Here is a 24,486-nt window from a genome sequence, read left to right as displayed (position 1 = left end):
GATTCTTGTAGTGGGTGGAATTTTAGCTGAGACTTGAAGGAAGCCAGGAAAACTATGAAGATGAGGGAGAGATTCAGTCATGGGGGACAGTGAACATACTAAGAATCTGGAGATGGAGTGTCACATGCAAGGAACATCCAGTGTCACTGGGTCACTGAGTACATAGAACAGTGAAGGTTAGGGAAAGGCTGGAAGGGATCAGATCAAAACTACTTACTCTAGAGATTTACCACCCTCACCTGCTCCAATAGCTGAGATTACAGACATGTACCATCACACTTTTTTTTCCAGAAAATGATGTCAAGTTTACTAGATTTTAATTTACAGACTTCTTTTTGAGTATTGTGACCTTTGCCGTTATCCAATTCTGTGGTATCTCTTCCATTTTCTATCATCTTTAAGATATCACTGTGAATGACTCAATCAGATTTGCTATATACCATCGACTTGATGATTTGAGTGCATCAGGGGGTAGCTAGAGATTCTTTTATTATCTCTACTTATCTAGAGCATCAGCTCCCCAGCCTTTTTTGTTGTATCTTTTCTATGCTAAAAATATTCTCCTTGTCAAAGAAAACGAAAAAGAAGTTGAACAGTTAGTTCTATCTTCTTTATTTTGTCTACTATCATCTTCCCATCCGTTCCATGCAGCAGTCTTATCCCTTTTTTGTTCTTCTTCTTTGGCAATGTAAACAAAACAAAACTAAGAACTTTGTTTTGTGTTTTCAATATTCCTAACAGCATTCTTAACTCTACTATATCACTCTTTATTTTTATCCTCTGTTTGTCTCAGTCTTTGAAACAGCATTGTTGTTTGATGATCTTTCCTGTAGGCCTATATCTCCCTTTAGCAACTTTCCTTGTCTCTCCTCACTGAATTTTCTCTTCGTGCTTCCAGAATTTAATTTTTGAGAATTTTCTATCCCTCCTTGGCTAACCTCTTCTAAAATTTTCACCACTGTGGCCCTTACCTAGCCTAAAAAACAAAACAAAAATCTTAGGTATGTATTGGACTGTACTCAGCTTTCCTCTTCTTTAACACAAATTCTAAAATAGAATATTCATTTTCCACTGAGGATTCCATCCTTTCTATCCAAGTAATCATTTTCATCCCATTGGTAATAACTATAGAATAAAAGTTCCCTTTGTAAGTTCCCCCTACTTGCTGCTAAGGCAAGTTAGAACCTTGAACAGCGATACCCAGAAGAATTCCAAGTACCATGTAACTACTATATCATGCATCAGTTCTTATGATCTGTTTCCAAACAGAATGTGTAGTATCCTAATTTCTTTCCTTTTCTGTTCAGGTAAACTGTAGTATTCTCCAATGGCAATATTAGTTCTCTTTCTGCCTCCACTGTTCTTTACCCAAATGAGTTCCACTGTACTTTACCTGTGCTGGTCCCTCATTTTCCTCAGTTGACTTTGTCTTTTTAATTTTCAATGCTCTACCCTATCTTCCCTTTAACTGTATTGTTCCTTTTGAATAGGTACATCTTTTAGAAGTCTTATTTCAGTCATGCACCTCATCCTATCAAATCTTAGTGGGACCTATGAGGTGAGATTTGCTTCATTGCGTTAGAGCTTAGGTTTACTTTTATCATTACCCATTTTGTGTATACACACACACACACACACACACACACACACACACACACACACACACATATATATATTTTTTCCTCTCTCTCTCTATATATATTCTTTTATTTTTATATATTTATATATATTCTATATATAAAATACAGAAACCTGTGAGTTTTGTTTAGTCTGTTTTCTTCCATTTTGTGATTTGTGAATTTTGGGGTATTTACATCTGTTCATCTTCTTTCCCCTTCTTTTTCTGTTTAAATCCCTTGTGACTAGATTGGTCTAATTGTTCTGGGCTAAGCCCGACTCAGGCCAATTCAAGTTCTCTTCCTATCTGAAGTTCCCTGTTTTTGTCCTCATTGTCTCTCTCAGTCTTTTCCCTCATAGCCATTCTTTCAGTGGAATTCAGCACATTCTCCAGAGGAGCCTATTGGTCAGAAGCCATACTTCCTATTTCCCTAGCCTATCTCTACCTTAGCATTGTACTTTATACCTGGGTCTTTAAGGTGAATGCCACGTTGTCTTCAAGGCACCATCATATCTGTCTTTTAATTGCTGAATGCTCAAAGAAAATTTACTTCCATTTTCCTTATTTTGGTGATTCAGCTTTTCCAGAACTATTATTTAAAGCCTGGCAATGCTAGGCTTTTGCTGGTATTTGCTTTTTATTATGCCTTGTCAGGCTCCTTAAGTACTACCAATCAGGCTAATCCTACAGAATCAATAGGAATCTCATTTCCCTGTCCTATTGAGAGGATTCACTATATGTTCTTGTAAACATATATATATACATATATACATGTATACATACTTATACATAGACATGTGTGTATGTGTATATATGTGTGTGACTGTGTGTATATATCATTATATTTCATCATAGTTGCAGTAGGTTATTGGTGTGTCTGCTTGCTCCAGATCTTCCCACTCCAATCCATCTTCATTCAACTACCAAATAGACTTTTGTAAAGATCTGACTATATTTCCCCCTGAAGTCCCCCATGGCCTCCAATATCAAATACAAAATCCTTTTTGGTGTTCAAAGCCCATTGCAATCTAGCCCCATCCTACCTTTCCAGTTTTCTTATATCTTACTTCCCAGCACATACTTTTTGACCCAGTGACACTGGCCTCCTTTGCTGTTCATTGACCAAGATACTCTAGACTTTAGGCATTTTCTCTGAATGTTCTCCCTCTGCCTATTGGTTTCCCCAAAGTTTCAACTAAAATCTAATTTTTCACCCCTATTTAATTGTAGTGCCTTCCTTTTTAATGTGTGTGTGTATTTATTTATTTATTTATTTATTTTTGCTTTTTGAGGGGGGAAGGTAGGGCAATTGGGGTTAAATGACTTGGCCAAGGTGACACTGCTAATTTTTGTGTTAAGTGTCTGAGGCCAGCCAGATTTGAACTCAGGTTCTCCTGACTCCAGGGCCGGTGCTCTATTCACTGTGCCATTTAATTGTTTCTCATCTTTCAGGAAAGATAAAACAAATACTAAAATATAAACACAGCTTGTTTGTATGTATTTGTTTGCTTGTTATATTCCCCAATCCATTGTGAGCTCCTTGAGGGCAGGGACTGTTTTTTGCCTCTTTTTGAATCCTTAGTGCCTGGCACATACATAGCACTTAATAACTGACTCTAGAAGGGCCACAGCTGCAGAATGTTAGAGTCCCATATCTGTCCATCCAATTACCAGGATCTCCATTCCTCTCCCAGCTTTTTTTGTGACTTTTTTTGGACTTCAAAATAATGTCTCTTCTGCTCTCTTATAGATGAACTTCTCTTAGCACTTAGGACATCCTCTCTCTCTGAAACATTCAACTACTACTTCATCCTTGGAATAGCCCTCTGTAAGGCTCACCCATATTCTCCCCTTGGAATGTTCCTCCTGAAACCTCCATTTTGTGAAGGGGCCAAGTCTGGCCTGCCTTCATTCCATTCCCATCCTTTTTTCTGACCTTCTAGACTTCAAAATCATGCCTCTCATCCAGGTATCTTCTTCCTCCACCCTCATTTTCCAGTTCCCTTTGAGTTATTGTCCCCCATTAAAATGTAAACTTCGTGAGGATAGGGACTATCTCTTTTGCTTGTGTTTGAATCTCCAGTAGTTAGCATAGTGCCTGGGATGTAGTAAGAGCTTAAAAAATGTCAATCCCTAAACATTTAATAAGTACTTTCTGTGTACCAGGGACTATGCTAGGGATATAAAAAGAAACTAAACATAAAATCCTTCCTTCCTTCCTGCCTGCCTTCCTCCCTTCTTTTTGCCTGCCTCTCTTCCTTCCTAACTTTTCCTCTTTTCTTCCTCTTGTTTTTCTTGCTTTTCTTTTCTCCTTCCCTCCTTTCCTTCCTCCATGTAACTAACTCATAAAAGGTTAGGAAGCAAATTTTAAATTAGTTACAGTCTAGTTTTAAATAAAGCTTCTACCTCAGATTGTGACCTTCATTTCAAACAATGAAGTTGTGATCAAGCTAAGCATTTTTAAATTTGGCACAATTTGTTTTTTCATTGCTAATTTAATTAATCTAGTGAAAAGAACAATGTAAGTTAGAAGACAGGCTCATCTATTTTTATGTACTAAAATTCTTTATGAAGTCATTGGTAGTATGAGCCATTTGAAGACAGTGTAGCGTGTCTCTCTTGTTACTCTGATATCCGATTTTAGCAGGAGGTATATAAAGTTCCTGTGATTTGTCTCTCTATACTCACACACTTCACAGTAACAGTTATGTTATTTTCCCCAAGGACCCATTTATGAGAATCTGCTCTGTATATGCAGTCGTGCCTCACCATACTTAGAAGAGTTCTATAGGACCTATTGGCTAACTAATGTACCTTTGTGATCATTTTTTATATGTGTAGAAATTACAACAATGAAAGGAGATAAGAAAGAATACATTAGGATTGATTTGCATGAGATTTTTGGATTTATGCCTTTCAAAATATACTTCTGAGGTTAAGGTTTCAAAATGATTATCTTTTGAAATATTAAACCTGCAATTACTTTAAATAATTCGTTCCAATTAAAAAGATTTAATTGCCTACTGTATGCAAGGCACTACATGAAAATGTTCTGGAAATTATAATGCTATGAGTTTCTTCAAATGGGAAGAAATATTTACTTAAAATAATAAACATACCCAACAGTGTCATTTTGTAATGGTTACTCTTGAATTCCCCCTTTTAAAGTTGCTTTGGAGTCTAAGTTAGCAGAATGCTTAGAAATAACCATTTCACTCTTTCAGAGATGAGAGTAGGTCTCAAGTCAGTATAAAGTGCTTCATTTCTGAAAGCTTATGTTGTTTAGAACACAAGATTCTGTTTCTGTTTACTTGAAATTTTCTTGATTTGAGGGAGTGGAAAGGAGGTGAGGCAAAGGATGTATGTATGTATGTATGTTATTATCTCTCACAGTAATCTCAGTGCATTTCACAAAGAAGCAGAGATTAAAATGTCATCTTTAGTTTTTTATCAGAAAATTATAATCTAATCTTTAACAGTAGTGGATTAGATGTGATTTTTAATTTAAGATTTTTGATTATTACCATATTGTCTTTTTTAATGTGAAATTTACTGTGATAAATTTCAAAGTGATAAAGTTCAGTACATAATTCTAGAAGTTGAATAATAGAACATAATCTCAGTTAAGTATTGGAAGCTAAGGGAATGAAGTGTTTTTATTAATCAGATTTTCTGCTTAGTCCAGGTTCAACCATAAAACCTTTTCTATTTCAACTCATTTTTAATTCCCCCACCCTTTAACAATTACAGTTTAGCAAATAGGATTGAATCTTTCTTTTATAACTGAAAATGTATTCCAGAGCCTCCCAGACATAATTCTTTGCAACAATATTAACACACAGTATTGTAAATGTAGATGGCACAAAAAAATTAGACTAGCTGTAAGGACTACTCCCCTCTTTTTTTTTTTTAAAGTAATCCCAGGATTTTCCATAAAGATTTTGTTTCGTTTACTAAACTGCTGATATAGGCTTGTTTTCTTAAGATTTAGATCTTCAGGGCAGCCAGGTGGCACAGTGAATAGAGCACTGGCCCTGGAGTCAGGAGGACCTGATTTCAAATCTGGCCTTAGACACTTAACACAAAACTAGCCATGTGACCTTGGGCAAGTCACTTAACTCCATTTGCCCTACCTTCCCCCCTCCAAAAAGCAACAAGAAAAATCTTAAAAAAAAAAAAAAGATTAAGGTCTTCAAAAATTATGATACAGTAGAAAAAGTTTGGTTGTAGATGGGTTATAATTAATCATGGTTGTATTATAACTTTATTATCATTTGATTGTCTTGGAATTTTTTAAAGTTGGCATAGTTCTTAGGGAGTTTTTTTCAGTGTCCAGACATATTATCTTTTATGGAAAACAAGAAAAGAAAGAGAGAGAGTGATGTAAAGGAAAGAACTCTTTCTTGAGAATTGGAAACCTCTGTTAAAGTTTCAGCCTTCCCACTGAAAAATAGTATCCTCTTTAAAGTCATAATATTGGCCTATTTGGGGCTTTTTTCTTGCATCTGTGATGCTGTAGCAACATTACAAAAGGTAGTTCTTCATCCTTAATATACATTGATTGGAAGTCATTGTGTTTCTGACACAATCACATACGTTGTTGGGTAAACTATAGTATATAAACTCTGAGAAGCTTGGGTTCTCTGTTGGAGAAAGGGAAAAGGAGGAGAAAATATTGCTTGCAAGGTAACATATACACTTTGACTATTACAAGTATCTATAATAGAATAATAAATGTATTGGATAGAGAAGCAACCTGGAAACCAGGATGAACTAGGTTCATATCCTACCTTTAACCCATCCTAAACTGTGTGACTCTGGGCAATTGACTTAACTTCTCAGTGTTCTAAGCAGCTTTTTAAGAGTATAAATACCAGAGAAGGTATCAGTGTGTTTAGCAGAGGGAGTTTCCTCACAGAGATTTCCCAATATCAATAAAAACTCCATAAGAACCATGCCAGCTTTTTAAAATTCTAGGTTTTTCAAATGAGTATAAAGCTACATTACAACTATGATTAACCAGAACCTAGCTAATAAAATCACAGGTAGTGTTCCAATATGTTTGAAATGCTTAATCAGCAGATTCTTCCCAATGCTCGAGATTATTGCAAATTAAGATAAATTTCAACTTGTTCTAATTTATTTCTTTGGGGATATTTCCATTTTCTTTTTATAATTTTATAGGACCTTTTGGAGAGAGAGATGATCAACAAGTGTTTATCCAAAAAGTCGTTCCTATCACAAACAAACTCTTTGTAAGACTGTCATCTACTGGAAAAAGGTAACTTTCTGAAGTAAGAATTCAGATATCCAGGAAAAGTCTTTATCTTTTGAAACCTACAATACAGTTTTTTAAAAAGATTAGCATTTTTTTATGTAATCTTTACTTCTCAATATATCTCTCCCACATATCTGGAGAGCCATCCCTATTAAAAAAAATAGAAAAGAAGAAATAAAAGGTAATTTAGAAAAATAACACGTAAGAGGAGCCTGATAGAATATGCAGCATCCCATATAGTTTTTAACTATGAAAAGAAGTAATGAAGGTGTATTATCTCCTTTCTTCTTCATGACCAAGGATGGTTGTTGTAATAATATAACATTCAGCTTCAGTTTTTATTTCTCTTCCTTTTACATTTTTGTAGTCTTTCAGTAAATTGTTTTCCTTATTTTGTTTATTTTGCTTCATCTCATTTTATGTAGGTTCCCATCCTTTTCTATCGTCATAATATTCGTTGTTTTGCATAGTACAGTAATGTTCTATTATATTCAGGTACTTTAGTGTTTTAGCCATTCCATAGTTAATAGGAACCCACTTTTTCCCATTTATTTATTACAAAAAATTTTGCTGTACATGTAAGAGAAGAACTCTTATAGTTATTTCTTACGCCTGGATATTTATGTCTATTAGTTGGATATATTTGGGTCAAGGAGTAATGAGTGACTTACTACTTTTTTCATATAATTCTGAATAATTTAAAGAATATTTGAACAAATTCACAGTTGTACAGCGAATATATATGTGGTCCGCTCTACAGCCATTCCAGAATTTACTATTCCCATTTTTTGTTGTCTTTACCATTTTGCTGGCTATGCTCAGTTCTTTTTAATTTGCATTTCTCTTATTAGGGATTTGAAACAATCTTTTCATATGGTTAGTAATAGCATTAAATTATTCTTTTGAGAACTCCTTGTTAATTTTCTGTACTGATATTCCTTAAGGTTTTACATATTTGGGCTGATTATTTTATCTCTTGAATAGCTGACACTTAACAGAGATATATGATGACAAAAGCTTTACACTTTCATGTAAGCAAAATATATTTTATCTTTTGTGAAAGCCTCTATCCCTTGTTTCATCACAGATATGGTGGTGAAATGTACTGCATTTGGTTTGTCCTCTAATTTTTGTTTTATCCTGTGATCTTAAAAAAGTCCACACACTCATTTGAGCTTATTGTGACATGGCTTGTTAAGGTCTTTATCTAAACATCATTTCTGCCAAACTGTTTTCCCAGCAATTCTTGTCCAGTAGGGAGTTCTCCTGCAGGTAATTTGTGTTCTTGGGTATATCAAACACTGTATTTTTTTATTTTAGTTTTTTTAGGATTTTTGCTTATTAGGTTGATCCCCTAGTTTTTGATAGTTAAATAAAATAAAATAATTTTATGTTATTCCCTTGTTTCCCACTTTTTTACATTATTTCCCTTGAGAGTATAATTTTTGTTCTTCCTATAATGTTATTTTGTCTAGCTTTATAGAAGTATCCCCTTATTAGTTTGACTGGTCTAGCACTATATCTGTAAATTAATTTGGATAGTATTGTAATTTTTATTATATTGGTGATGCCCAGCCATGAGCATTGCACATTGCTTCCACTCCATATACTTTGTGACCGAGCCAGATTGGCCCCCTTGCTTGTTTCCAGCATGACAGACACTATTTCTCCCATCTCCATGCTTTGCCCTAGCACTCTCTCGTGCCAGGAATGCATATCTTCCTCACTCTTACCTTGTGAAATGCCTGGTTCCCTTCCAGATTCAACCTCCCTCATTATCATTCTTTTTTGTACTGGTATAAATCATAAATGCACCCTGGTATAGTGATTCCCAGAAATTTTATGCATTTTATAGTTCTTTTGAGTAGGACTTCCATTTCTAATATTCTCTTTTGTATTTTTATATTGAGTTGCTACTCTATAGCAGGCATTGTGTTGGGGCTGGAGATAAAAAGACATTAGCAAAATATTCTCTGCACTCTAGGAGTTTACATTCTAATAGGAAGAAAGTAAACACAGGCAAATAAATAACACTGCCGTGACCATTTAGGCTCTGCCCCTCCCCCTTTCCAACTTGCACTTACAAGTAGGTTTCTCCACATTGGGGGATAACTATCCCAGATTCTAGGCATCTATGGTCCTCACCTTTAAAACTATTTCCCATGAAAGGTAAACATGTCATTGATAGGTTTACCTTTCATTGGATAGCCAGAGGAAGCTGTTAGCTTTTATTTACTAGAGTAATACAGTAAGAGGATTTATATTAGAGCATTTCCCAAACAACCTAAGGTACACATTCCTATCAACCTATACACCATCAATAGAATATAAACAAGAGACAAAACCCATCTCTAGAGTTGCAGGAACTTTGATGTCTTCTCATGATATTTTCACTCTGCTCCTCACTGGTTGTGGTGTCTCTAGACTGGGCATATGGTTCTTTTGCTTAGCTATTGTCTCTATTGTTGTAGCTTCCAGCCCAGCTAAAGTCATCAGCTCGATTTTTGTTGTTCATTTGTTATTTTTTAGGAAGAGATTAAATTTTTCACTTAAAACCAACAGGAACTACTGCTCTAGCACTCCCTGGGTTCCATTCCCCCATTTTTAAGCTCCCACTGAAACTATCTACAGCGAGGGCACATTCACTGACTATGTCAGTCCTAAGCTATGGCCCCAAACTCTTTCTTTAAAAAGGAAATAGATGACTCATAATCTCATGTTCTTCACACAAGATAACTTGGGGGTGAGGGGAGAGGCGTATTCATAGAGAGGTGAATAGGAAAGGACTTAAAAATGAGGTAGTGGTTGGAGTTGTATCTTGAAGGAAGCCAGGGATTTCAAGATGTTGGGGGTGAGGAAGTTATGCATCCTAGGCATGAGAGAGTGCCAGAACAAATCATAGAGTTAGAATGTGACATGTTGGAAACAGCAAAGAACACACCAATTTGACTGGATTATAGTGCTTGGAGGGGGAGAATATTTGCAGTAAGGCAGGAACAATTAGGATAGGACAGGGTTGTAAAGAGGTTAAATGCCATAAAGACATGTGAATGGCATGATGGAAAAATCTCTGAACTTAGTCATAGGACTTGAGTTAAAATCGTGCCTCTATTTACTGCTTCTGTGGTCAATTATTTAATGTTAGTTTCCTCAGCTATAAAACGAGGAGAATGGACTAGATGATTTATAAGGTCTCTTCAGGTCTGGATCTTTGATCTAATTTTCTGGTGAGTTTATATTTTATTGTAGAGTTAATAGGGAGCTTCTGGAATTTGAATTAAGGCAGGTGATAACTGCCAGATCTGAGTCCTAGGAAAATTAGTTTGACAGTTGTGTAGAAGATGGGTTGGGGTAGACAGAGATGAATCATGGAGAACCGATGAAGAGAATATTGCAGTAGTCAAAGTAGAGGTAATGAGAACCTGAACTAGAGCAGACTATAGAAACTATTATCTCAATTTTTTTTGTTGTTGATTCTAAGTATCAAGTCATCATGACATTTCTATCTCTGCTTTGCCTTTAATTATTTATTACTATCACTACCATTTCTAGAACTATGTCAAATAACAGTATAGAAAGGAAGCTTTCTTGTTTTACTCCTTTATTCAGGAAAGCTTCCAGTGTTGGCCTATTGCATATACAACAGTAGTTTTCTACTTTTCTGTTTTAGATATATAACTTTTTTTTTAGCATATTAAATTACCTATGCCAATGGTGTGTAGGTGTTTTATTTTAGCATAAATCAGTATTGTATTTTCCCCAAAGCTTTTTAAAAAATCTATTGACATATTCATGTAGTTATAAAAAATTTTTTTAATTTTAATATAATTATGACAGTTGTTTTTTTACAGTGGAACTATCCTTACAATAGAAGTATAACCAATTTGAACATAGTGAATATTTTTTAAAAAATTATATTGTTATAGTCTTTTTGGCGAGGATTTTGTTTAAAGTTTGGGATCAGTATTCATTACTGATATTGTTTAATGGTTGTCCTCCTTTGCTTTATCCTTCCCTAGTTTTAGTCTTACAACTCTATTTCCTTCAAAAGTAATTCAAAAGAGTGCTTTTGCTCTCAGGTTTTGAGAATAATTTGTGTAATACCAACTCCACATCCTGCTGGATTTTTTTTTTTGGTGATTCCTTTATAGCTAATTCAATTTAATCTTTAAAATTTGATCATTTATGAAATCTATTTTTTTGTTCTGTTAATTTGGTTTATATTTTTCTAAAATCTGTTCTGAGTTTTACTGTTGTATTTTCTAACTGATCTTTTATCTTACTGAGTTTTTTTAAACTTCCTACATTTTTAGGTTGCATATTTTGTTAATCCTCTTTTTCCATTTTGTTGTATGTTCTAATTGGTATAAATATTCCCTTATAATTATTACTGATATTAATAATTAATTACATATTAATTTTTAATGATTTTTTTGTCCTACACATTTATTTCTAGGTTATTATTAAATATCTATTTATGTCTACTTTTTCTTGTGTTTACTTTATTATCATTTTATTGTGTTATGGTCTCCAAACGATTCATTTAATTGTCTCTTTTTAATTTTTATTTTTTTCCTTTATCAACTACTTTATTAATTTCTAGTTTACATCATTCATTTCCGCAAGATTTTGAGTTACAAATTTTCTCCCCGTTTTTCCCCTACCCACCACCCCAAAGTAGCAATCCCACTGAATATCCCCTCCTCCATTCTGCTCTCTCCCATATCTTCCCCCATTCCCCCTCCGATTTTCCAGTAGGGCATGGTAGATCTCTATGCCCCAGTGCCTGTATATCTTATTTCCCAGTTACATGTAAATTAATATTAATAATACCGTGTTTCCCCGAAAATAAGACCTATCCCGAAAATAAGCCCTCCCTTTACTGTGTAAGATTCCTCTAAAATAAGCCCTCCCCCGAAAATAAGCCCTATTGAGATTGCTACTGTAGTGAAGGTGATCCCCTGCACTACACACTACATTACGGTACCCTCTGTATGCACTGTCCCCCCCATCCCCCCGTGAAACGCACGCCACGCTCCGAGCTGCATCCAATCAGAGCTGCAGCAGTGAGCGCGTTATCCTGTTCTTCCCCAGTGATTTGCTTATTGAATAAAGGTACATTTTTTTGTTCACATTTACCTGTTTATTAAAATTGCTGTCAATGTTCATTAAAACAAGCCATCCCCTGAAAATAAGCCCTCTGGTGTTTTTCTGTCCAAAAAAATTAATAAGACAGTGTCTTATTATCGGGGAAACATAGTAGTATGTGTGTGTATATATACACCATTTGATTTTAAAACTTTGAATTCCAGATTCATTCCCTTCCTCCTTTCTCACTGACCCTTGCTGGGAAGATAAGCAATTTGATATAGGTTTTACACCTGTAACTATGCGAGACATTTCCATAGTGGATATAGTGTAAAAGATTAACTATATTTCCCTTTCTCCTATCCCACCTCTCACTTATTCTATCTTCTACTTTGATCCTGTCCCTTTTCAGAAGTGGGTGCTTCCAACTTCCCTTCCCCCCCAGCCTGCCCTCCCTTCCATCATCCCACCTGTCATCCCCTTCACCCCTACTCTCCTGAAGGGTGAGACACCCTATTTAGCGTGTATGCCATTCCCTCCCTGTAATGTAATGCCAAGGAAAGGCAACTTCCCAAGGTTCAAAATACCAGCATAGGTACTCTCCATTTTATTCAGTGACAAATGAAGAACAGAGAAGGTCAAAACATGACATCATTCAAAATGCAGCATTTACTAAGTGTGATTAAATAATCTCCAAGTACTACCCCACCCCAGGACCTTTCATTCATTCAATCAATTACAAAGTCCCTGTTCTAAATACTACTCCACCCCTAGGCTTTACCTTCATTTAGTCCATCACAAAACCTCTCTTCTCAAATGGAGATTAGTTTCCAAACATAAGTAAAGTACATTCATTTGTTCAACCTTAGAACACAAAAAGGTCAAAAGTTCCCCACCCCTGGATCACAATTGAATCTACCCCAGAGTTACATCAAGTTTAAGCACAGCACTTAATACCCAAATGGAGGTCTTTTCTTCATCTGAATGTCATATTTTCTATTCAACCCTGGTTTTTTCATCATGAATGCTTGAAAGTCCTCTATTCCAGGGGGCGGAGCCAAGATGACAGAGTAGAAGCATGACCTTCCCCCCGCTCTGGCTTCCACCTTCCCCAATCCATGTAAAAAGGGGACTCTAAACAAACTTTGGAGCTGCAGAACCCACAAAATGACACAGAGAAGCTAACCTCCTTCTGAGGACAGCCCAGCAGGAATTGGCCAGCGCATGCGCTCTAGATGCTGAGCCCAGACCCACAATAAGGCTTTAGCCCCAGGGCGAGCCTGACCAGCCACGGCCAAAGGGACTCCAGATCAGCAGTAGCTGTGGCCTTTTCTAGATTTATCAACAAATAGATGCTAAGGACAAAGTGAGAGGTCAGTGCAGTGTGGACTTTGGGACGAGTAAGTGGGAGTGCATGGCTTGTACCCCCAGGGCGAAAAGCCGCTGAGACACCGGCACAGCCGGCCAGCACCATGTGGCAACTTCAGCTCCTGGCCTGCAGAGTGTAGGGGGACCAAGCACCAGTCTGAGGGGTAATCACTCTTGCTTTAACCTTCTTGGATCTGGATTGCAGTGCAGGGTGGAGGTCCTGGGGTGTGTGTCCAGCTTGCCAGAGCGTGTGGAGAACTCAGAGAGGGCACCCATTTAATACCTCTGCCAGCTAAGAAAACCCGAGCATTTGGGATAAAGCTCCCCTGTCTGGTGGCAGAGTCGTATTGTGGCAAAAAGCCCAGGGGTCAAGTGACTGAGGGGCGACATGACCAGGCAAAGGAAACAAAGCAGACAGAAGATTCCAACATTAGACTCCTATTTTGGGGACAAAAGGGAGCAAAGCATGGAACAGGAGGAAGACAGTGAAGTCAGAACTCCTGCACCAAAAGTTTCAAAGGAAAATAGTAGCTGGTTTCAGGCCATAGAGGACCTTAAGAAGCAGATAAGAGGAGTGGAGGAAAAATTGGGAAGAGAAATGAGAATAATGCAAGACAATTATGAAATGAGAGTCAACAGCCTGACTGAGGAAAATAATACCTTAAAAAACAGACTGACTCAAATGACAAAGGAGGCTCAAAAAGGCAATGAGGAGAAGGAATGCCTTAAAAAGCCGAATTTGCCAGATGGAAAAAGAATCTCAGAAGCTCAGTGAGGAGAATTATTGCTTCAGAATTAGATTGGAGCAAATGGAAGCTAATGACTTCATGAGAAATCAAGATGCTGTTAATCAGATCCAAAAAAATGAAAGAATAAAAGGCAATCTGAAATATCTCATGGGAAAAACCACTGACCTGGAAAATAGATCCAGGAGAGGTAATTTAAAAATTATTGGACTACTTGAAAGCCATGACCAAAGTAAGAACCTAGAAATCATCTTTCAGGAAGTTCTCAAAGAAAACTGCCCTGATGCTTTAGTATCAGAGGGCAAAATAGAGGATGAAAGAATCCACCGATCACCCCCTGAAAAAGATCCCAAAAAGAAAACTCCTAGGTATATTATAGCCAAGTTCTGGAATTCCCAGATTAAGGAGAGAATATTACAAGCATCCAGGAAGAAACAATTTGAATATTGTGGAAACACAATCAGGATAACCCACGATCTGGCAGCTTCTACACTAAGGGATTGAAGGGCTTGGAATATGATATTTTGGACGTCAAAGGAGCTGGGATTAAAACCAAGAGTCGCCTACCCAGCAAAACTGAGTGTCATGTTTCAGGAGAAAATATAATCATTCAGTGGAATAGAGGACTCTCAAGCATTCTTGCTGAAAAAAAACCAGAGTTGAATAGAAAATTTGACATTCAGATACAAGAAGCAAGAGAAGCATGAGAAGGTAGACAGGGAAAAGAAATCATAAAGAACTTATCAAAGTTGAACTATTAACATTCCTACATGGAAAAACAATAATTGTAACTTATGAAACTTTTCTCAGTAGCTGAAGGGATTAGAAATATATATATGTCTATATATGAGGGTATATGTCTATATGAGGGTATATGGGCATACGAATACATATGTGAATGTGTGTATATATGTTTATAGGTATACATAGATACAGGGCACAGGACCAGTTTAACAGGAAGGGATGATACTTAAAAGGTGAAATTAAGAGGTGAGAGAGGAATATAATGAGAGGAGATGGGGAGAGACAGATTGGGGTAAACTATCTCATACAGAAGAGGAAAGGGAAAATGGTTACAATGGAGGGGAAGAATAGGAAGGCAAAAGGGAATGGGTCAACCTTATTCCCATTGAATTTGGTTTGAGGAGGGAGTGAAATACACACTAAATAGGGGATCTCACCCTCCAGGAGAGTAGGGGGGAAAGGGGATGAGAGGGGGGATGATGGAAGGGAAGGCAGGCTGGGGGGGAGGGAAGTTGGAAGTACCCACTTTTGAAAAGGGACGGGATTAAAGTAGAGAATAGAACAAGTGGGAGGTGGGATAGGAGGGAGGGAAATATAGTCAGTCTTTTGCAATATATCTACTATGTTATTGTTTTGCATTAGCCACACATGTACAACCTATACTGAACTGCTTATCTTCCCAGTAAGGGTGGGTGACAAGGAAGGAAGAGAATGAATCTGGAATTCAAAGTTTTAAAATCAAATATTCAAATATATATATATATATATATGTATGTATGTGTGTATGTATATATGTGTGTGTATGTATATATATATATTACTATTATTAATACCATCTTACATGTAATTGAGAAAAAATATATAGAGGCACTGAGGCATAGAGACCCACTGGAAAAGTCAAAAGGGGTATGGGAGAAAATATGGGAGAGAGCAGATTGGAGGAGGGGATATCCTGTGGGACTGCTATTTTGGGGCGGTGGGTAGGGGAAAAACGGGGAGAAAAATTTGTAACTCAAAATCTGGTGGAAAAAAAATGATGTAACTCAGAAGTTAATAAAGCATTAAAAAAAAAATTAAAAAAAAGTCCTCTATTCCATTGAATGACCATATTTTCCCTGAAACATGATACTCATTTTAGCTGGGTAGGTGATTCTTGGTTTTAATCCCACCTCCTTTGACCTCTAGAATATCATATTCCAAGTCTCAGTGTAGAAGCTGCCAGATCCTGTGTTATCCTGATTGTGTTTCCACAGTTTTCAAATTGTTTCTTCCTGGTTGTTTATAATATTTTCTCCTTGATCTGGGAATTCCAGAACTTGGCTACAGTATTCCTAGGAGTTTTCTTTTTGCGATCTTTTTCAGGAGGTGATGGATAGATTCTTTCAACCTCTGTTTTGCCCTCTGGTTCTAAAACATCAGGGCAATTTTCCTTGAGAATTTCCTGAAGGATGACTTCTAGGTTCTTTTTTTTTGATCATGGCTTTCAGGTAGTCCAATAACTTTCAGATTATCTCTCCTGGATCTGTTTTCCAGGTCAGTGGTTTTCCCAATGAGATATTTCACATTGCCTTCTATTCTTTCATTTGTTTGGATCTGTTTAATAGTATCTTGATTTCTCATGAAGTCACTAGCTTCCATTTGTTCCAGTCTAATTCTGAAGGAATGATTCTCTTCAGTGAGCTTTTGAGATTCTTTTTCCATCTGGCAGATTCAGCTTTTTAAGGCATTATTCTCCTCATTGGCTTTTTGAGCCTCTTTTGCCATTTGAATTAGTCTATTTTTTAAGGTGTTATTTTCTTCAGTCAGGTTTTTGACTCTCATTTCAAAAATTTCTTGCATCATTCTCATTTCTCTTCCCAATTTTTCCTCCACTTCCCTTATCTGATTTTCAAAATCCCTCTTAAGGTCCTCTATAGCCTGTAACCAGCTCGTATTTTTCTTGGAAGCTTTTGGTGCAGGAGTTCTGACTTCACTGCCTTCCTCTTGTTCCATGCTTTGATCCTTTTTGTCCCCAAAATAGGAGTGTAAAGTTAGGTTGCTCTGTTTCCCTCCTTTGTTCATGTTGCCACTCAGTTACTTGACTTTTGAGCTTTTTGCCACAGTAGGACTCTGCCACCAGACAGGTCAGCTTCATACCAAACACTGGGCTTTCCTCAGCTGCCGAAGATATTAGTTGGGTGCCCTCTCTGAAGCCTCCACAAGCTCTGGCAAGCTGGTCACACACTCCAGGACCTCCACCCAAGACCACAATCCAGATCCAAGCAGTTTAAAGCAAGAGCAATTACCCCTCAGACTGGTTGCTTGGCCCCCCTACAATCTGCAAGCCAGGTGCTGAAGCTGCCACGTGGCAGCGGCTGCGGTTCCTCAGCGGCTTCTTCCTCCAGGGGATAAAGGCTGGACCACACTTCTAAACTCCTGGATCCCAAAGTCCACACTGCACTTACCCCTCACTTTGTCCTTAGCATCTCTGTGTTGGTAATTCTGGAAATTGCCACAGCTGCTGGTGATCTGAAGTCCCTCCAGCCACTGGCTGGTCAGGTCACCCTGAGGGTAAAGCCTAGGGCTCACGTGGGGCTGGGCTCATCTCCCAGAATGCTGCGCTGGCCGTTTCCTGCTGACCTGCCGGGCTATCCTCAGTGGAAGGTTAGCTTTTCTGTATCGTTTTTTGGGTTCTGTAGCTCCAAAGTTTGTTTAGTCATCTTTTACATGAATTGGAGGAGATGGAAGTCAGAGTCCTGTGGAAGTCCTGTTTCTACTCTGCCATCTTGTCTCTGTCCTCTTCATTTAATTTTCTTTCCATTCATTTGAAATTTTTGTATGACACATGTGATCTTTTTCTCCCTCAAAGGCCCTATATAATGCTGAAAATATATATATGTTCCTTAATGTTCCCATTCACAAAACATGTTGGTAGTCTTCCAGTTCTATATTCTTTAGTAGTTTGTTCAATTCTGTATTGCTTATATTTCTGTTAGATTTGCATAGCTCTGAGAGAGGAACATTAACAATTCCTGCTATAAAGGTGTTATTAATCTTCACGTTTTGGTAATTCGTTTAACTTAATCTTTTATGAAATTAGATGCTATGTGATTTTAATCAGTCAGCAAGCATTTTAAGTGCCTGCTGTGTGATAGGCATTGTAATAAGTACTGAGAATACAAAAAAAGTGTAATGGAGTACAAATTTAGTATCTATATTGTTTTGTTGTCTCTGGTTCCTTTAACCATGATAGAGCTTTCCTGTTTATCTCTATTGACATTGTGATGTGTCTCATAATGTGATTGCTACTCTAGTGTTTTTTTTTTTAAATTCATTAAACACCATTTGCCCCCGTCATGTCTTACCAAAGCCCAGCCTTTGATTGCTCCTACCATTATCCTTTATAACTACTGTTTGCATGCTACTGAACAGAACTGGAGAAAAATTACAAAATTCTGTTGATTGGGTTCACCAAAATTTATATTCCATAATCTCAACTGTATTCTTACCAGAGCAAAGTAAATCTTTGTACAGCTACTTAATAGATTTGCCATCCTACACATTATAGTGGTTATTTCAGATCTTGTCTCTCTTAAAGCCTTTGAGAGAACTTCTTACTGTCCTTCTAATTCCGGAATTCCCCTCTTCTAAATATCCTTATGTTGAGGATATTACCATCTTCCCAGTCACAAGGCTCTCAATCTTAGTGTCATCCTCAACTTATTTTTTAATCCTCTTCCTCAAAATTTTTTCCCTTTTTAAAAAAAAATATTTTTTAACATTCTTTTCTTTTGAAATTCTGAGTTTCATATTCTTTTCCTCTTTCAACAGTCAATATAATTGACTGACATTCATGTCATCTGTCTTTGCAGACTCTTTCTAGCTGCCCTGAGTTCTTAGGAGTTACACATATCATTTTCCCATATACGAATATAAACAGTTTAATTCCTTTGAGACCTTTATGATTGCTCTTTCATGTTTACCTTTTTACGTTTCTCTTGAGTCTTGTGTTTGAATGTAAAATTTTCTGTTTAGCTCTCATTTTTTCATCAGGAATGCTTGATAGTCCTGTGTTTCATTAAATACCCATCTTTCTTCCCGCTCCCCAAAAGAATTATACTCAATTTTGCTGGTAGATTATTCTTGATTGTAATCTTTTGCCTTGTGGAATATCATGTTTCAAATCCTCCATTCCTTTAATTTGGAAGCTGTTAAATCTTAAGTGATCCTGATTGTGGTTTGTGATACTTGAATTGTTTCTTTCTGCCTACTTGGTAGTATTTTCTCCTTGACCTGGGAGCCCTGGAATTTGGTTATAATATTCTTGGGAGTTTTTATTTTGGGATCTTTTTCAGGATGCAATCAGTAGATTCTTTCAATTTTTATATTACCCTCTCAATTTAAGATATCAGGGCAGTTTGTTTTTGAAGTAATTTTTTGAAATATGATGTCTAGGCTTTTTTTTTTATCATAGTTTTCAGCTAGTCCAGTAACTCTAAGAACTGAATAGTGGGTGGAAAATGGTTTTGAAGTCTGGAAGCCAGAAAGATGTTTGGAAGGGGAATCTGAAGGCTGGCCTGTGCCCCTCCACAAAATGGAAACTTCAGGAAGAACTCACCAGAGGGGGGAGGAAGGCCTTACAGCAGGATATTCCAAAATGAGACAACATGGTTTTGAACTCCAAGAGTGAAGACTAGAACCTGTAGTAGATTACAATAGTAAGACAGTAGTGGACTAGGACAAGCAAGTTAATGTTGCTCTTAGTCTGTGTTAAAGAGTCTCCAAAATACTGACGTTTCATACAAAATGCTCCATCTCCTGACTATTTTCATTGTCTGTCACCCGGGTCCAAAAATTTCTCCCTTCTGGCTTCAGGTTCCAACCAAAACCTCACCCTTTAAAAAATATCTGTGCTGATTCTATAGAGGAGAGTATATGGGCATATGAATACATATGTGAATGTGTGTATATATGTTTACAGGTATACATAGATAGAGGGCACAGGACCAATTTAATAGGAAGGGATGGTTCTTAAAAGGTGAAATTAAGAGGTGAGAGAGGAATATAACAAGAGGAGATGAGGAGAGACAGAATGGAGTAAACTATCTCATATAGAAGAGTCAAGGGAAAATGGTTACAATGGAGGGGAAGAACAGGAAGGCAAAAAGGCAAAACCTTATTCTCATTGAATACATACACACTAAATAGGATATCTCACCCTACAGTAGAGTAGGGGGGAAGGGCATAAGAGGGGGAATGATGGAAGGGAGGGCAGGCTGTGGGGGAGGGAAGTTGGAAGCACCAACTTTTGAAAAGGGACAGGATCAAAGTAGAGAATAGAACAAGTGGGAGGTGGGATAGGAGGGAGGGAAATATAATCAGTCTTTTACAATATATCTACTGTAGTAATGTTTTGCATAGCTACACATGTATAACTTATACTGAATTGCTTATCTTCCCAGTAAGGGTGGGTGACAAGGGAGGAAGGGAATGCATCTGGAATTCAAAGTTTTAAAATCAAATGTTTAAAAATATATATACACTATTATTAATACTATTTTACATGTAAATTGGGAAATAAGATATACAGGCACTGGGGCATAGAGATCCACCATGCCCTACTGGAAAAGTCGAATGGGTTATAAAGGTAACCTAATTTTGAATTTTAAGATCCCTTTGTGTTGGCAAAAGTAGCAGGTACTTAACACTTAGTAGCTGATCAAACCTCTATTGGGGAAACAGAAAGTATGAACTCCTGTCCCCTTGTTACTGATATAACAGGAAATTGGCAGAAGGAAGTAGGTAATACTGTGTATATAAGAAAAGCCCTAGAGAGGCACAGTCAGAATTTCCTTGAGACCAAGATCTGGTAGCAGAACAGCTACAGAAGAATGGAGAACTGAGTCCTGAGAACTTGTGGTGGTGGAGCTTCTTCTGAACAGGATCCCAGGAGCCCAGAGCCAGAAGCCCAGGTGATTGAAGCATGACTGGGATGCTGAGACTTTGTTTGCGAGTGGTTGAGCCTTGAATTCCCTGGAGCATAAATGGTGAAGGAGCTGACATGGACCAGACCCTGTGGACGCCAGTGTGGAGCAGGACCTGCCCAGCAAACTGGTCAAGGAACTAGGAGCTGTCTGCCATTGAACCCAGGTGACAGTCTGGTGAATCCAGGTAGAATCTGGGACCGTGGAAGGGGATCCAGGGAATCTGAGAACAGGCCCCAAGTCAAGATGAAGAAAAGACCTCTCCTTGGGTACTGAGTAATTACAGAATTATAGTTTACTAGTGACCTAAGGGTGGAGGGTTTTGTGTATGATACTTAGTTAGACTTTGCTGAGTAAGTGACTGATTGTACTTTGAGTACTTTGACGATTGTTACTGATAAGTGACTGATTGAGTTAATCAAGACTTTGCCCCAAGAGTGGAAGACTTTGCCTGTGTACTTTGATACTACTGATAAGTGACTGGTTGAATTAACTTAAGAGTGACTATTTTACTTTGAGACTATGTTGTGAATATTATATTGTGATGTTCTGTGATAAGTTGTAATATGGTAAATACTATATTTTGAGTTATGCTGTACCTTGATTTTCCGTGGATGTTTTGCTTTTGTGATGGAATAAATAGAGTGAGCACTATACTGAGTAATCAAAACCTTAAAAAAGCTGTTCACAGTAGCAGTTCTTCTGGAAAGCTTCTGTGCATGGCATTACAGGGGTATGGGAGAAGATATGAGAGAGCAGATTGGAGGATGGGATATCCTGTGGGACTGCTATTTTGGGGCAGTGGGTAGGGGAAAAAATTTGTAACTCAAAATCTGGCGAAAATGAATGATGTAAACCAGAAATTAATAAAACATTTGGAAAAAAAATATCTTTGCTGATTCCCCTTAAAACTAGTTTCTTCTCTCTGTTGATTGTTGTTTTTTGTTGTTTTCATTTGTGTCCAACGCTTTATCCCATTTGGGGTTTTCTCGGCAAAGATACTAGAGTGGTTTGCCATGTCCTTCTTCAGCCTATTTTACAGATGAGGAACTGAGGTAAACAGAGTTAAGTGATTTCCCCAGGGTCACATAGCTAGTAGGTATCTGAGGTCAGATTTAAACTCAGGAAGATGAGTCTCATTGACTCCAGGCCTAGCACCCTGTACACTGCACCACCTGGCTGCCCTTCTGTTGATTATCTCCAGGTTGTCCTGTATATGTTGTTTGCACGCTATCGCCCTCATCAGATCATGAACTTCTTGAGACCAAGGACTGTCTTTTGCCTGTCTTTGTATCCCAAGTATTTAGCACAATGCCAATTACTTCATAAATTAATTTTATTAATCAGTCATTAAATCAGGAATTAATGGACACTTGGAGATCATAAGACAGAAGTGAAACAATCCCTGCTCTGAAGGCACTTAGAACTTAATGAGGGAGATAGTATGTACATATATTGATAAATAGACAAATCAGATACAAGATAACATCAGAGAGAAAGCAGTAAAACTTGGAACCTGTTAATACCTTGTTCAGAAAGTGGAACCTGAATGGAGCCTTGAAGGAAGCAAGGAATTCTAGTGATTCCAGAAAACAAATGAGGAATAAGAGTATTCCAGGCATGGAAGATACCCCAGTGGAAAATGTGTTGACCTGTATGGGGAGTAATATGTAATAAGGCAGGAAAGATAGGATGGGAAGAGCTTTAAATGCAAAAAAAAAAAAAATTACAGTGCTTTGCAGAGTCAGTAGGGAACCATTAGTGTTTTACTGAGTTAGTGTCAGACCTGTGCTTTAGGAAAATCATTTTGGTAGCTTTGTAGAAGTAGATTGGTTTAGGGAGAGAGCTGAGTCCTAGAGACTAATGAGGATATTATAGTATTCGAGGTGAGAGGTGATGAATGCTTCACTTAAGATACTGGCATTGTGAGTAGAAAAAAGGTAAAATTTGGCACTGATATAGTCCTACTGCATTGCTGCCTCTACTTAATAAGCTACAGTGCCTCTGTTTTGCCTTTAGGATCAAACACAAAATCCATTTTGGGGAAAATTCAGAGCGCAGCCCTTCATAACCTACCCTTCCTACCTTTCTAGTCTTCTTAGACCTCTCTCCCTGCCACATATTCTTTGATCTTTTGACATTGGCCTCCTTGCTGTTCCACAAACAAGACACTCCATCTCTCAGCTCCAAGAATTTATTCTAGCTTGTCCCCTGTGCCTGGAAATGCTCTCCCACTTCTACTTTGCCTTCTGATTCTGTTAAGGCCTGACTAAAATTCCACCCTCTACAGAAAGCCTTTCCCAGCCCCTCTTATTCTAGTGATAGTTTTTTACAGTTCTTGTACTCCCTTCAAACTATTGTTTTTCTTTTGAGAGCTTTAGTTGCAATGATGTTGCATTTGGAATTTCTGCTTCATAATATGTTTTGAAGTAAAGGGTTTTCTGTTAATATGACACCCTGTAAATTATAGTTATATCTATATACATGTGTATATATATATATATACATATATATATATATATATATATAATTTTCTTTCAGAATATGTGAGATCCAAGCGGTTGATTGTACCACCATTTCATCATTTACTGTGAGAGAATGTGAAGGATCCAGCAGGATGGGCTCAAGGCCACGACGTTATTTATTCACTGGACATGCAAATGGCAGCATTCAAATGTGGGATTTAACTACTGCCATGGATATAGTTAATAAAAGTGAAGATAAGGGTAGGTTGCTATAGGGAAACTGTTGATTCATATGAGGTATTAAGAAAAGGATTATTAATGAGTTTATGTTTTCCTAAGATGTAGGGGGTCCAACTGAAGAGGAGCTACTTAAATTACTGGATCAGTGTGACCTGAGCACATCTCGATGCGCTACTCCTAATATCAGCCCAGCAACTTCTGTAGTTCAGCATAGCCGCCTCCGTGAATCAAATTCTAGGTAGGTCATATGTATGAAACATGCAGATTAAATGCTTTTTACATAAAAGGATCCAAATGTTGAATTTTCATACCTTTTCTAGGAAATAGTATAAATGTATTTTTAAAGGTATTCAGACTCTATGATTTTCTTAATTTAGTGTGCATATTTTAGAGACAACTAGATTTTTCCCATCTGACTTCTCTTGTAAATTGTTGCCCTGTTTGATAGTATATTTTTAAAAACTCATGCTTCTAAAGCATTTCTGCCATTAAATTTTGGGGAAAAAATAAAAATTTGTCAATATTTAGGAGTGTTGGGGGTAGGAATAAGGGATTTACCCTATTTTTATCTTCTTCCTCAGTTGTCCCAATGAAATATTTGTTAATAGAAAATAAAATCTAGATTTCATTTTTCTTTTGTAGTAGAGCTGTATTTACCATTTATAAAGTGATACCATTTCCATTAAAACTTTTAAATTACATATTGAGAAAACCTAGAAATTTGGAAAAAGTATTCATTCACCAAATACAGAGTACTGCACAAAACACTGAGAAAGTTAGACTATAGATAAGACATGGGTAGTCATCCTCAGGTACTTTCCCATTTAATAAATGTGAGCTCCAGTTTTATGAAGGCTTCAAAGTACTTTCTTCCGAAATATTTCACATCTTTGAAATAGATTGGCTTGACAATGAATGACACTATACGTATTTAATTGGTGACAAATATATGTGCCTAAAGTCACAGACATAATCT

The 24,486-nt window shown here is 37.2% G+C and overlaps 1 protein-coding gene across 2 annotated transcripts in view; it reads left to right on the top strand.

The window, feature by feature from the left end:
• The window catches only part of KCTD3 (potassium channel tetramerization domain containing 3), a 70,636-nt gene that overhangs the window by 44,394 nt on the left and 1,756 nt on the right, over window positions 1-24,486 (top strand). The window contains exons 15-17 of one of the 2 annotated variants that reach the window (XM_069066043.1): window positions 6,803-6,899; window positions 23,347-23,531; window positions 23,616-23,748. In XM_069066043.1, the coding sequence (XP_068922144.1) occupies window positions 6,803-6,899; window positions 23,347-23,531; window positions 23,616-23,748 (415 nt within the window). Of the gene's footprint in view, window positions 1-6,802; window positions 6,900-23,346; window positions 23,532-23,609; window positions 23,749-24,486 lie in introns of both variants that reach the window. The other variant, XM_069066042.1, reaches the window with a different exon arrangement.

This window comes from Petaurus breviceps, unplaced genomic scaffold, assembly GCF_028583685.1.
Source record: "Petaurus breviceps papuanus isolate PSGF00001 unplaced genomic scaffold, PetGlider_PUasm1.0 90702, whole genome shotgun sequence".
Lineage (NCBI taxonomy): Eukaryota > Metazoa > Chordata > Mammalia > Diprotodontia > Petauridae > Petaurus > Petaurus breviceps.
The sequence above is the reverse complement of the archived record's forward strand: the minus strand, read 5'-3'. Positions and strand labels throughout refer to the sequence as shown.